A 12,943-nucleotide genomic window follows, 5' to 3' on the forward strand; every position below is an offset into this window, starting at 1 on the left:
GTGTTCTGTTCATTGTTTCTCAATATATATAAACATTTGCAATCAGAATAAAAAATAAAGTAGGGTAAACGCTGAACTATTTCAGCAGTCAAAGAATCATTTTGAAGTAAACACTGTCACTTGTACAGAACAGACTGTTTCCCAGGACAGGAACTTGTTGGAGGCAGTGTGTTTTGGGTGGCAAAAAGGTGGTTACCTAGCAACAACCCCTCCTCTCAAGTCTCTGCTGCCAGAATGGTATTGCTCACGTCAGCAAATTGATTACGTGTTTGCTGGATCCTAAAAGAACAATGTAACAATGTGGTCGGGTGTGAATCTCAATCATAAGAAACTTACAGGTTTTTTACTGTGTTGGATCAGCTTCCTACTCCACAGCTGGTGCTGCTAGAAGCTCTTCTAAAGAAAATGGATAATGAATAATATGCTATTTGCCAAATGAAAATGAGGAAAACCTCTGGCATTTTAATTAATAACATTTATTTTCAGTTTGCTTTTAAAGCAAGCAAGGAAACAGTTGCACATCCACAATAGCATTAGCTCTGGGCAAGAGGCAATCTTATCACCAGGTGTCCTAAGAAATTAGATAGCCCAGGGTGGGGCAGGGTTTTGTGAAAACATTTTAAGCAATCTAGACAGGTTTTATATGGCAGCATTTTACCACTTGAAGGTAAAATTAATGAGATACTAATTTATATGGAACATACACATGAGGTATTTATGTTTACAACAAGTGAGTTTAACCATATGTTAGCAATAACTTGGCTAGAAAACACACGTACTAGTAAACCTCACACTGTGTATTTTGTCTACCTGTGATATGCACCACAAACAAATGTCCCTCTCTTTCATCTCTGGGGTGTTTATTCCTAGCGACCATCCCACCAGGTGCATGCTTAACTGAGGAACAAGCAATCTGAATGAAGTGAAAGATAAGGCCACAAATCACAGATTCTGCCAATGGAAGATTAAATACAGTAAATTAGTCTGTGTGTTTTCATAGCATGAAGATACAAGGTTTAAAAAAATCTGTTAGAAAAATGTTAAAATGCCAAGTATGTGGGAGCCATAGAAGGGAAAGAAAACCCTGGTTTGTAAAATTTTCCATGATGCAAAAGGCTGCAGTCAGTTTCTCCCCAGATACAGTCCTGACGCTCAGAGTGGCAGCTCACCAATGTGCAGGAACCTCTCACTTGTGCAGTAGCTTTCTGAGACTCACCCAGTGCCCTCCTCCCCAATCCCAGCACAAGCTGAATCTCATTTGCTCACTGAGCTCCACAGCAAAAGAATTCTTTGAGGAGCAATAATTGGTAGATGGTGTAACAGCCTTAGTTCTCTCCTTTGGAAAATTGCTAAACATTTGTTTTTAAAAAACACACACACACAATCTCCAGATTAAAATTAATCAGAATCTGACACCATATTTTCCCCAGTTCCTCAACCCCAGGAAGATCATCAGTTCAGAAAAAAAAAAAGGGGGGGGGGGTTCAAAATAACCCATAGTTATCAATGTCATCTTAGATTTTGGTCTGATCTTGTAACTGTTTTTGCACAACCCTATTAGAAGCCAAGGTGTTTTGTTGTTGTTGTTGTTTTTTTTTCGTTTTTACCAGAAATGTTATTACAGAAGCAGTCTTGTTATATGCAAAAGTCATAACTGACAGTGAGTCTGAATACAGAAGGGGTTATACCCATCTGCTGCTATGTACTCTAACTGGTCAAATGTCAGATGTTACAGTGAAGAGAGCTGACAGACAGCTGGAGCAACAGCATCAGCAAAATGTTTAGAATAATAATTTATTAGAAAATGAGTGATGATAATGGACAAACTGTTACCTTATTTAAAATAGATCAATGTGCAATGAAAACACTGGTTTGTAAAATTTTCCAACATAGGAATACCAAAGAAACATTCAGAAAACAAGAAAACATATTCTTGCATTTTACCATGGGTCATTTGATGCAGAAATTTCTCTTAATCTTCCCTTAAAATGCTTCTGTAAATCACATTATTTGAAAAACTCAGTCACATTTTTAGGGGTCTCAGTGATCCAAAGGTTTTATATTAGGAGCTGACAGGGATGAGTTTCAGGGCTCATCTCCATGTGCCTCTGAGTCACCCCCACAGAACAGCAAAGCTAATGTCCAGTCGTCCAACAGTTAAAATAATCGATGAGTGTGTGTTGAATCCTCAGGAGAGAAGGGAGGAAGGAAGAAAAAAAAGAAAATGAGAGAGGAGAGGCTTGGAAGGAGGAGGCGAGGGGGGCAGGTGCTGATATCAACCCTGTAGCGTCAGGATTGCGTCAATTCGGGTTTCAGCCACGTCTGGAGTCTCAGAGACCAGCTTCTCAGAAGAACCTGAACAGGAACAGGGGCGGCAAATCACTGAGCGAGGGCGAGTGGACCTCCCTCTCTGCCTCCTCCCCGTTCCAGGCATAGGTCCCCGGGCGCCGCTCTGTTGTTTTCAGCAATCGGGAAAGCCTGCTCCTCGATTCAGGCAAGCGAACCGAGCTAGAGTTTCCCGTTCAGCACCTCGGACAGAGCACGCAGCAAAAAATGGCTCCGATCGCTACCAGCAGGGAAGAATTTGGTAAGCAAGTTAGTCAACTTATAACTGCGGTTGTTCTTTGAATACTCTGGGTGGGCTGTGTTTTTGTTCCCCCCAACCCCAGCGGGATGTTGCATATATATTTACTTGGTAGCTCATCTGAAAGGAAAAGGAGAACAATAAACGGGTAATCCTGGCTTATCTCGGTTGTTTCTCCCTTCCTTAGTATCTTGCTCCTTAAAATTGCCTTCTGCTGGGGCTGTTTTACATCCAGGAAGTTCCTGAAACGTTCAAGGAGCTCTGGAAATTGCAGCACGCGCTACGCTAGGGGGGAAGGAAAGGGAGTCTGTTTGCTTGTTGGTTTCATGAATTCTATAGGTGATTTTTATTTATAGGTAAATTTAGGGGAAGCTAAATGTCCTGTGATTACATAAGGGTTTGATCTTGGCATACGTAACACAACTTTATATATTGGGGGTTTGGGGATGTATGTTTATTATAGAGTGCACCATGAGGATGTTTTCCTTGATATGTTTTTCTTGTATTCTTGAAATATGTTGTTAGTGAAAGAGACAGAATCCTATGATGCTAGATAGAAGTGAAAGGATATTTGACACGAAGTAGCTGAGCCCAGTTCCTTTCACAGGTGAGTTAATGGCAGCTCAGAGGGATGAGAGGAGTGTTGCAGGTCAGTTAGCTAAAAGCTACTGGAAACTAGAATTAGTACTCCATTTTTCCAGTTCAATTTTCCTTTTCCTATGTCAAATTTTGGCACCGTTGCTCTCTTATCTTTTAATAAATAAAATGAGATGTGGTTCTTTAAATTAAAAAAAAATAAAATAAAACCTGTATTTAGGTCCCATTACATTCCAAAGACAAGAGATCAGAGTTTTACTTACTTTACAAGTATTCAAAAGCACAAGAAATTTTATAAAAGTTTGTGAATAGGGAATGATATCTAAAAATACATGGTAATCATTATTAAACTGAGGGAAATGACTGAGATTTTTGCAATCGAAAGCTTAAGATCTTATCAGTAGAAAATACACAGGGAGTGAGTCTTTCCATGTTCTACTGAATATTCTGCCATTTGACATAAGGATTGAATAGAGAGAATTTCTGATACTAATTCAGAAATGAGTTTCCTTCGCAACCTTACCTTTGGATGATTGAGTTTATATTGTTGTGATGTTTATTCCCAATTTCTGATTTGAAAGTCAGAAATTTTCTAACACTGGGACATCAGTCTACTAAAAAAGAATCATTTTCTATGGCTTTTATTGTTCTTCTTACTTTAGTTCATGACTTTGCTTTTGCTCCCTGGCCTTGTTTTATTAGAGTCCAGAAGTGTATTTTTTTTTTTTTTTTTTTTTTTTTTTTTTTTTACAAAGACTTGAATAGAAGGAAGAACTGAAAAGCTGATACGTACTAAGTTTAGCTGATTATCTCTAGCCTCATTCTTTTACTGTAGCATTTGCTGCTTTTGTGTTTGGGGAATTGAAAGGTTTATTTTTCATCTCTATGTGATTTAGTTTCTTGATATAATTGCACTACAGAATATTTTATTGTTGTTTTGTTTGCTTTTTTATCTTCCTAGACACTTCTGTCCTTATTTGTCATTTCTTAATGTTTAAGTGCTTAATGTATATTCTTTGAGCTTAGTTTTGTGATTATAAAGTAGATAGGCAGAAGATTTGAGGGAATGGGGAAGGGGACTAACAAAAGATTATTTTTTCAGGGGTTATTTAAACAAGACTTAACCCTTTCCTGACTGGGACTTTTAACTTTATTCCTCAGTGTTTGGGAAGAAAATAAATAGATTGGAATGGAAATAAATGCACATAGTATTACATTAGTTATATTCACTTTTGCTATATTAAATATTGACTAATTAGAGCATTTTGTCCAGGTATAGCAATACTGATTTCTCACTACTTTTTTAGTGTTACTAATTATTTGTGGGAGAAATATGCTTACATATGGAACATGATAAGCTTCATGCATAATCAATGTAACTAATGTCAGTGTAATTTAATGTGCCTGCATTCAAGGAAAGAATGCCAATTTCAATTTGATTACCATTTGCCATGTGGAAATATGCTAGGAAAAATCGGTTATGGATAAAATTGAACTCTAAATTATCTATACTCACTCTTCTCATGATATTTTAAGGAATGATGTTTCATTTAGAACCATTTGGTTTTTACCTTATTTAGGTGTAATTAATTTGTACTTCAGATAATTCAGTGTTTGGGGAATTTGGGGTTAATATACAAGGAGTTTGTAGTGTTATAAGTTATGTAATATTAATAGCCTGTTGTTCATCTTTTAAATTATTTTCCCCTAATATATGTACATTTCTTTTACCACTGTTCCATAATTTGGATGAACATTATTAGTGAGTCTGTGACAATGGCAGGTAATGTTTCACCATTTCTTAAAATTACCTGAATCACTGAGTTTCTAAATGTTTGGATCCTGGGTAAATAAAGAACTACTAAGAATTCAGATTCTCCCAGTAGCTGAAAAATGTGCATTTAAAGTTCCATAGTCAGTAAGAATTGATGGTTCTAGAAAGCTTCAAAATGTCAATGAGAACCTGATACAATTTGTACCGACCCATCATGCTGTAGTTGACTCATCTTATCTGTAAAAACAAAGCTATGTCAGTATCATTTAGCATTCCCCAACACCTGACCCAGGCCCTTTCTCACCTTTTCATTTCCTTTATGAAAATTACTGAAACGAAGAAGTTTCTATCATACTGTGTGTGTTTTTTTCTGTGTCACACAAAGGATATGTTTATTCCTGGGGGTGATGTGGAATGTGTACATCACTCATACCCAGAACAGTTGGAAAGTAATTCAATCTGTGCTACTTACAGCAATTGCCAACTCTAGGATGCTTTTATGTAGCGTCGTGTCTCCAGCTCTGCCCCTTTAATGTATATTATTGGTCATTTGATTTTTCAGATGAAATCCCCACAGTGGTGGGTATCTTCAGCGCATTTGGCCTGGTCTTCACAGTCTCTTTGTTTGCATGGATCTGCTGTCAGAGAAAATCATCCAAGTCTAACAAGACTCCTCCGTATAAGTTTGTGCATGTGCTAAAGGGGGTTGATATTTACCCTGAAAACCTAAGTAGCAAAAAGAAGTTTGGAGCTGACGACAAAAACGAAGTAAAGAATAAACTGGCTGTGCCAAAGAATTCATTGCATCTTGACCTGGAGAAGAGAGATCTCAATGGCAACTTTCCCAAAACAAACCTCAAAGGTGGCAGCCCTCCTGATTTGGAGAATGTGACCCCAAAGCTCCTTTCCGAAGGGGAAAAAGAGGGCGTTTCCCCCGATAGCTTAAAGTCCAGCACTTCCCTTAGCTCAGAAGAGAAACAAGAGAAGCTGGGAACCCTCTTCTTCTCCTTAGAGTATAACTTCGAGAAGAAAACATTTGTGGTCAATATCAAGGAAGCACGTGGCTTGCCAGCCATGGATGAGCAATCGATGACCTCTGACCCATACATAAAAATGACCATCCTTCCAGAGAAGAAGCATAAAGTGAAAACCAGAGTTCTGAGGAAGACCTTGGATCCAGCTTTTGATGAGACCTTCACCTTCTATGGGATCCCCTACACCCAGATCCAAGAGTTGGCCTTGCACTTCACAATTCTGAGTTTTGACAGGTTTTCAAGAGATGATATCATTGGAGAAGTCCTTATTCCTCTGGCAGGAATTGAATTGTCTGATGGAAAAATATTAATGAACAGAGAGATTATCAAGAGAAATGTTAGGGTAATTCATTTTTTTAGTTCTTAAAGTATTTATAAACAATCTTTTATGTAGGTTTTTTTGTATCTAGGGATTTTTATTAAGATAATAAAATTTTGTACATATCAGCTTTACCATGTTTAATTATCATTAATCATAATCAAATCAGGATCAGGGGAATAGAGTAGATGAGGGAAAATTTAACTCATAACTGAAATGCTTAAGGCATTTTAATGATATAAAACACATAGGCATCCTTTATGAATATTTAAATATCACTTATATAAATATTTTTAGTAATTTCTATAACAAGCAATTTGACTAAGATGCCCCTTCAACTAAAATGCAGGAAAATATTTCTTATTCATGCTCAAGGTAACCAAGATGTTTCAAGGTCAGCATAATTGAACCTGAAATTTAAATTTAAAATTAAAATTAAATCAATTTCTCCTGAGGATGTGGAAGCTGTGTTGACTTTTCATAGGATTGCTTTTCAAGGAGGAGACATTACATTATATTGAATTGTAAATGTTCATATTTATGTTGTATGACAGAAAGTGAGCTACTCTGCCTGCAGAGTTGTACTACTTTGATTCTGGGGTTATCACAAAATGATAAGACATTAGTTAATCAAATTTAATCCTATTTCCACATTACGTACAGAATACAAAACTCATTCCAATTGTGGTATTTTAGAATAACCTGTGTCTCTAAGGCATAATTTCACAAAATAACCTAAAGCTCATTTTGACCATATCCTTGCCTTTGTCTCTTTGTTGAACTTAATGAAAGTTAAGGTCCAGAAACATTAAGTAGCTTGAGACATCAGCTGTTTAGTGGCACAGTAGATCTGTGCCTGCCTCTTATTCTTCTTGAAGTGTATATTCACACAGCTACCCCATGCCAGATTTTGGATAAATATATATATTGAAGTTTTAGGAGCTCTGGCCCAGCCATCATTCTTAGTTATAATCAAGCCCCAAGTTTACGTTTTGCTACTTTCAGCTAAAACTGGTACTCTGAGTTCTTGGTAATCTTATATAATGTCTTTAAAGTACAGGTAAAACCTAAGTATTATGCAAAGAATGATCCTGAGGTACTGTCCACATATAAAGCATTAAAAATTGAGTCAAGTCTCTCCTATATTTAATTCACTCCTTAGATTAAATAAGGACTTTGGATGGGGGTTGGTGGCAGAGAATGTTAACTCCATCATTCCTCTGGACCCAGAGAGTGATGAAAGTCAGAATATATTTCATTTGGTCCGAATTCAAATTCCAATAATCTCAATGCTAAAGAATTTAAAATAAAGTCAAATTTGACATGAGTCATTTTGCCCTATACAAATTGGTTCAAATGACAATACATTACTATTAATAACTTCAAAAAGTATAGATTTCATTTAAGAAGCAAAAGTAAAACATACCTCTGTGTAGGCTGTGCTCTAAATATTCTTTTAAACATTTTTAATAATGGGTGTGGCTAACTCAATGACCATTTTAACATCCTGTAGTACCTGAAGAGACCAGAAGATGGCAGACAGTTGTTTTCAAGAGGTGATGATATGGCACAAAAGCTTGGATTCCTTAGCTTACTAAAATAAAAATAAATAGAAAAGTTACACTTAAATAACAAGGCTATTATATTGATGCAAAATGTACACATTTCAAAACTGAAAAATAATAAACATGCTTATACCACATCTCTCTTTGTTTAGAAGTCTTCAGGACGGGGTGAGTTGCTGATCTCACTCTGCTATCAGTCCACCACCAACACTCTCACTGTGGTTGTTCTAAAAGCTCGACACTTGCCTAAATCTGATGTGTCTGGACTTTCAGGTAAGAATTCTTCTGAAAGACTCAGGCTCAGTGTATAAGTGAGTAATACATTGGGCAAAATAGTTAATGAACATAATCATGATTTTGATTTACCTTTTTATTCATAATCCAAAAAGACATGATAGTTTTTCTGTTTATCATTTTATAGACTAATAATGTGAGCCAATGCCATTAGCAAGAAGAAAACTACATAATCCTAAGATCTAAGCCAAAGAATGTATAGTGTAGGTAGGTGTCTGAACGGGGTTAAGCAGAAAGCAGTGATAAATGCAGAGATGAGAGGCCATGGCCAAAAATACAGTGATGGATGTACAATAAAGATTTGGGAGAAAAGTTTTTAATTTTTGTATCTTAAATGAGCCTGCCTACCCGTAAACTTCTATTATTTTATTATGATTCCTTTTAATTTCTTATATATCTGCTTTAAGAATTAGCTTTTTCATTTTTGTGACTAATTTAAGAAAACAACCTTGTTATATGGCATGATGAGAAAGAACATATGACCTATGGGTTAAAATTATCTGAGTTCAAAACCTAACTCTTTGATTTGTTATTTATTTATTTATTTATTTATTTATTTATTTATTTATTTTCCCCATTGCCATTTATCCCTCTATGCCCTCTTCCACTTCCATCACCCTCCACACCAGCAATTACCACACTATTATGCATGTACATGATTAAGAATAAAAAATTAAAGCCTAAAAAGGCATTGTCACCATGAATTATAAATGCCTGTTCAACAGACAAAGCAACCCAAGCTCAACAAAGTAGAAAAACTTATCCAAAGTCATACAACTCAGTAAAGTTAGGTGTTCACTAATGTTTTTTTCTTTCTATCCCATTCTCTGTAATGAGTTATTAGTATTCAGAATGTGTCATCAGAACATTCTCTTTTCTTCCCCTTTATGTTATCTCTTCATCCTGACATTACAGTTTCTTCCTCGTCCTCTGGTTTAGAACTGCTTTCTCTTATGTTGCACGTTCTTAGTTATGTTCAGAGTCAGATTTATGCATATCTTTGCTCTATTCTGCCTCATTTTCGCTGTAATCACACTTTGTTGGCATTCAGTCATCTCTGAGGGCACGGCTGTGTTGAGGCCAGCTCCCCAGACTGATCCTGTCCCTGTAATGTCTCTTGTTTCCCATTGCAGACCCCTACGTCAAAGTAAACCTCTACCATGCCAAAAAGAGAATCTCCAAAAAGAAGACTCATGTGAAGAAATGCACCCCCAATGCTGTGTTCAATGAACTGTTTGTCTTTGATATTCCTTGTGAGGGTCTTGAAGAGATCAGTGTTGAATTTCTGGTTTTGGATTCCGAAAGGGGGTCCCGCAATGAGGTGATCGGGCGGCTGGTCCTGGAAGCAGCCGCGGAAGGAACTGGTGGAGAACACTGGAAGGAGATCTGTGACTATCCAAGGAGACAGATCGCCAAGTGGCACATGCTCTGTGATGGTTAGCATCCTGGCCATGCATTGGGACTTAATGATTTTTACTAGGCAAGGGATGATTTTCATTCTTTCTGATATATAATTGCAAGCTTGTGACAGCAAGCTTCCTTTTTTGTTGTTGTTGTTAGAAATGGATTGAATTAGCAGACCAGGAAATAACTGTAAATTACCATGATAAATTTCCCCTTTCCTAGAGACATTGGATAAATTTTCATAAGCTTATTTAGTCCCTCCTGCAGGTTACCAGGGATATAAATAAGAGTAGTCAAGCATTTTACGAATACAACAGTACAGTTCCAGGTTATGGTGGGCTCTAGGAAGTCATGATCTCATTGGAGCATGTCACTGGGAGTCAATGGGATTGTTAAGATTTAGAAATGAAAAGTGTGTCTTTACTTATGAAAATTCATACTTTTTTTCAGGTGGGGAAATAATTTTTCTTTAGATCCAAAGATATTAAAGAAGTATTCTCTAGTTTGTTTTTATTAATTGTGTCATGTGCAAATGGTGTCCTGCATATAAAAATATATAGTCATTGCTCTTTGTTTTGTAATTATTTGATGCGATTTTATCCTAAGAGGAGTAACTTAGGTTTGTTTCAAAAGGACAGTGAGCAAACTGAGTAATCATTTTATCAAAGGGCTGAGTTGAGAACACTGTGGCTGAAATATGATTTTTCTCTCCCCCTAAGGTTATATGTGAGTCAAATGTTGTAAAATATAATCTCACATAAGGACCATCATGGCCTTGAATTATTCACTGCCTGTCACAAGTGTCAGTGTAGTCTAAGAAAGCCCTGTTTACCTTGTGAAGTTGTTGAATTAACTAGTGGGTAAAGAAATGAACTTCAGGTAGAAATCCAGTTAGAAATGCAGTTTTCTTATAGGAACTATGTATAGTATGTCAGTGTACATTCAAGGTATGCCCTTGAACACAGAGAGGACATGGCTAACCAAGTCTTCATTTAGTTGTTCTGCAAAAAGGACTAACCTACTATTTGAACACAAACAAACAAACAAAAAAAGACTGAAGTTTTAACCATTGCCAGACAGAAAGCATTACTTAAACTAACAAACTGATATGATTAAAAAGCAGTATGCAGCAAGCCTAATATAATTTACATATGTTCACACAAAATATATTTAGGCTGTCAAATTAGCACAATAAAGTATGTTTCACTATCTTTTCTAGGCTAATTTGCCTTGAGCTGTTTTCTGTGGAACAGTTTATAGATAGAATTGTGTCTTACATTGTTTTCCAGTGCCAGGGCCCTGAAAATCATTAAAAATCAAGAGTACAGCACGGCCCTGTGACTATTTGGAAAGAATGAACTTGAGGTAATGTCACTTATACATGAATTTTTAGAGAAGTATGGGTGAAACTCGCTCGGGTAAGGTTGAATTATTAAATATGCAAGTTAGAAAATAAAGTCTACTGAAAATTTTACATTTTGAGTCAGGTTTTGTGTCAGTACTATAGCAGTTTTTGAGAATGTGTTTGATATCTCCGTGTTTGTAAATTCTATGACAATGCATTTTCAAAACAACTTCTACATGCTTTTTATGACTATGCCTAATGTAAAGAAAATGTTTTACATGTACAAAAATGGAAACTGACCTCTTTTTTTGTGCTTTAAGATGACTTTGGGATTGAAAAGAGCGTTCCCCCATCATTGTCTCCATCCCTCCACAAAGTCACCTCACAACATCTTGGTCCACTCAACATTTCCCTGAAAGCAACATGAAATGAATTGTAGTTCGTGTGTGGTTTGGGGAAGTCAATGGCCTTTTTACGTATGTAGATTTGGTACATGGGCCATGGAATATAGTATATTTTAGAGCTTTGGAAAGTTGTCAGGAGTCAACCCTAAGATCCTTCACAGCCACCGGAAGTTAGTGGCGGTACCACATAAAGTATGACTGTTGAAGGAGGGTGTTATTTTTATTTTAAAGTAAAACAACAAAACCAACAACAAATACTTTTTAAAATTGCAATGAATAATTTGTAAATAGTTTTTAGTTATTAAAACTTAAAAGTGTTTTTGAGTGTGAAAAGTTGAGTAAAATAATTTGCAACTGCTTTTAAGTAAAGACAGAGGAAAAGCAGAAAAGCAATTGAAACAGGCAGGGACATACATGATCCCATCATCTTCTGAAAGTTGTCCTGTTTTATAATGTATTACAATATTAATGTGAATATCTTGACTTCTGTTACAAATCCTGTACTGTATTAAACATGTAAATTAATTGTTTGTCTGATTAGCCAATCTCACCACCCTAATAGGGAGGTGTTCACGTTTGAAGAACTGTGTAACTCAGTAACTGACTTGTTCTGATGTTGTAACTCAATAGAAGTGATTTGGAAGGAAGCATGGTGTATGAGATGGTGTCTGTTCTTTCGTGCCAGCAATGTATGATGTTTGTAAGACCATGTTTGTAAGAGATTAATAAATTGCTGCTTTTGCCCAACCCATTTTCACTCAAATTTTCTGCTGATGAACTCTGTAATAAGGCTTCTCTTATTTCTTTCTAAGTTCTCAAGTTTCCCTAATAGATCTCCTAGCATAGATTAGGGAACATTAGTGATTCAGCACCAAGAACTTTCATGTATCTAATTTTATTTTCCTTAATCCTCATAACAATCATCTGGGGCAATTATCATTATTGCTGTTACACAGAAGCAAAACCTGAGACTCAAGGAGCTTAGGCAATGGACTCACGTGCATATGCACATATATTCACAGTTTCCTGTTTATTAGATGATGCCCCTGATTATTAGATGATGTCCCTGTTTATTAGATGTCCATATACTATATATTGGACATCTTTCCCTACCTGCACATAGGAAGAGATAGTCCTCATCCTTTTTACAGCTGAATAGTACTCCCTCACAGCATCATTTCCAAATGATCATTTGTGGATATATTTGTTTTTATTCTTTTATTATAAGTAAGACCTCAATAAAAAAGAAATATGTGTTTTATTGATTTTTACATTTCCCTAGTAGCTAGGTTGTATATAGTAAATTTAGTTAATATTTAGTTTAAGTCTGAGTCATTGTAAGTGTCATATTGGAAGCAAATGTAAACATTATGAAAACCACTATTATTCAGGAATAGTAGTAGAAAAACATTATTCCAAAGATATATAGGATTTTTTGGTCATTCTGATATACTTCATCATGTATGAGAAGCCATATCTCAATAGTCATAGACATCCAAATGTTGTCAAATTAATTGTGGGATGAAATAGATTGTGTGTGTGTGTGTGTGTGTGTTGTTTTGTTTTGTTTTTATTTCAGAGAAGAAGGGAGAAGGAGAGAAAAATAGAAACATCGATGAGAGA

General features: G+C 36.1%; 1 protein-coding gene across 1 annotated transcript; it reads left to right on the forward strand.

Moving 5' to 3' along the window:
* Positions 1 to 2,042: 2,042 nt before the first annotated feature.
* Positions 2,043 to 12,080, forward strand: SYT4 (synaptotagmin 4). The gene is made up of 4 exons (XM_080684551.1): positions 2,043 to 2,587; positions 5,518 to 6,332; positions 8,026 to 8,146; positions 9,301 to 12,080. Exons 1-4 carry the CDS (start codon positions 2,554 to 2,556, stop codon positions 9,606 to 9,608), a joined length of 1,278 nt encoding a protein of 425 aa, XP_080540677.1. The 5' UTR covers positions 2,043 to 2,553; the 3' UTR covers positions 9,609 to 12,080.
* Positions 12,081 to 12,943: the final 863 nt, after the last annotated feature.

The sequence above is a fragment of the Plecotus auritus genome, assembly GCF_963455305.1.
Source record: "Plecotus auritus genome assembly, chromosome: 8".
Taxonomy (NCBI): domain Eukaryota; kingdom Metazoa; phylum Chordata; class Mammalia; order Chiroptera; family Vespertilionidae; genus Plecotus; species Plecotus auritus.

Coding starts and splice junctions, on each gene's coding strand:
- SYT4 (XM_080684551.1), top strand. CDS start 2,554: ATGGCTCCGATCGCTACCAGCAGGGAAGAATTTG. Junction 6,333..8,025: donor TTATCAAGAGAAATGTTAGG/GTAATTCATTTT, acceptor CTCTTTGTTTAG/AAGTCTTCAGGACGGGGTGA. Junction 8,147..9,300: donor TGATGTGTCTGGACTTTCAG/GTAAGAATTCTT, acceptor TTCCCATTGCAG/ACCCCTACGTCAAAGTAAAC.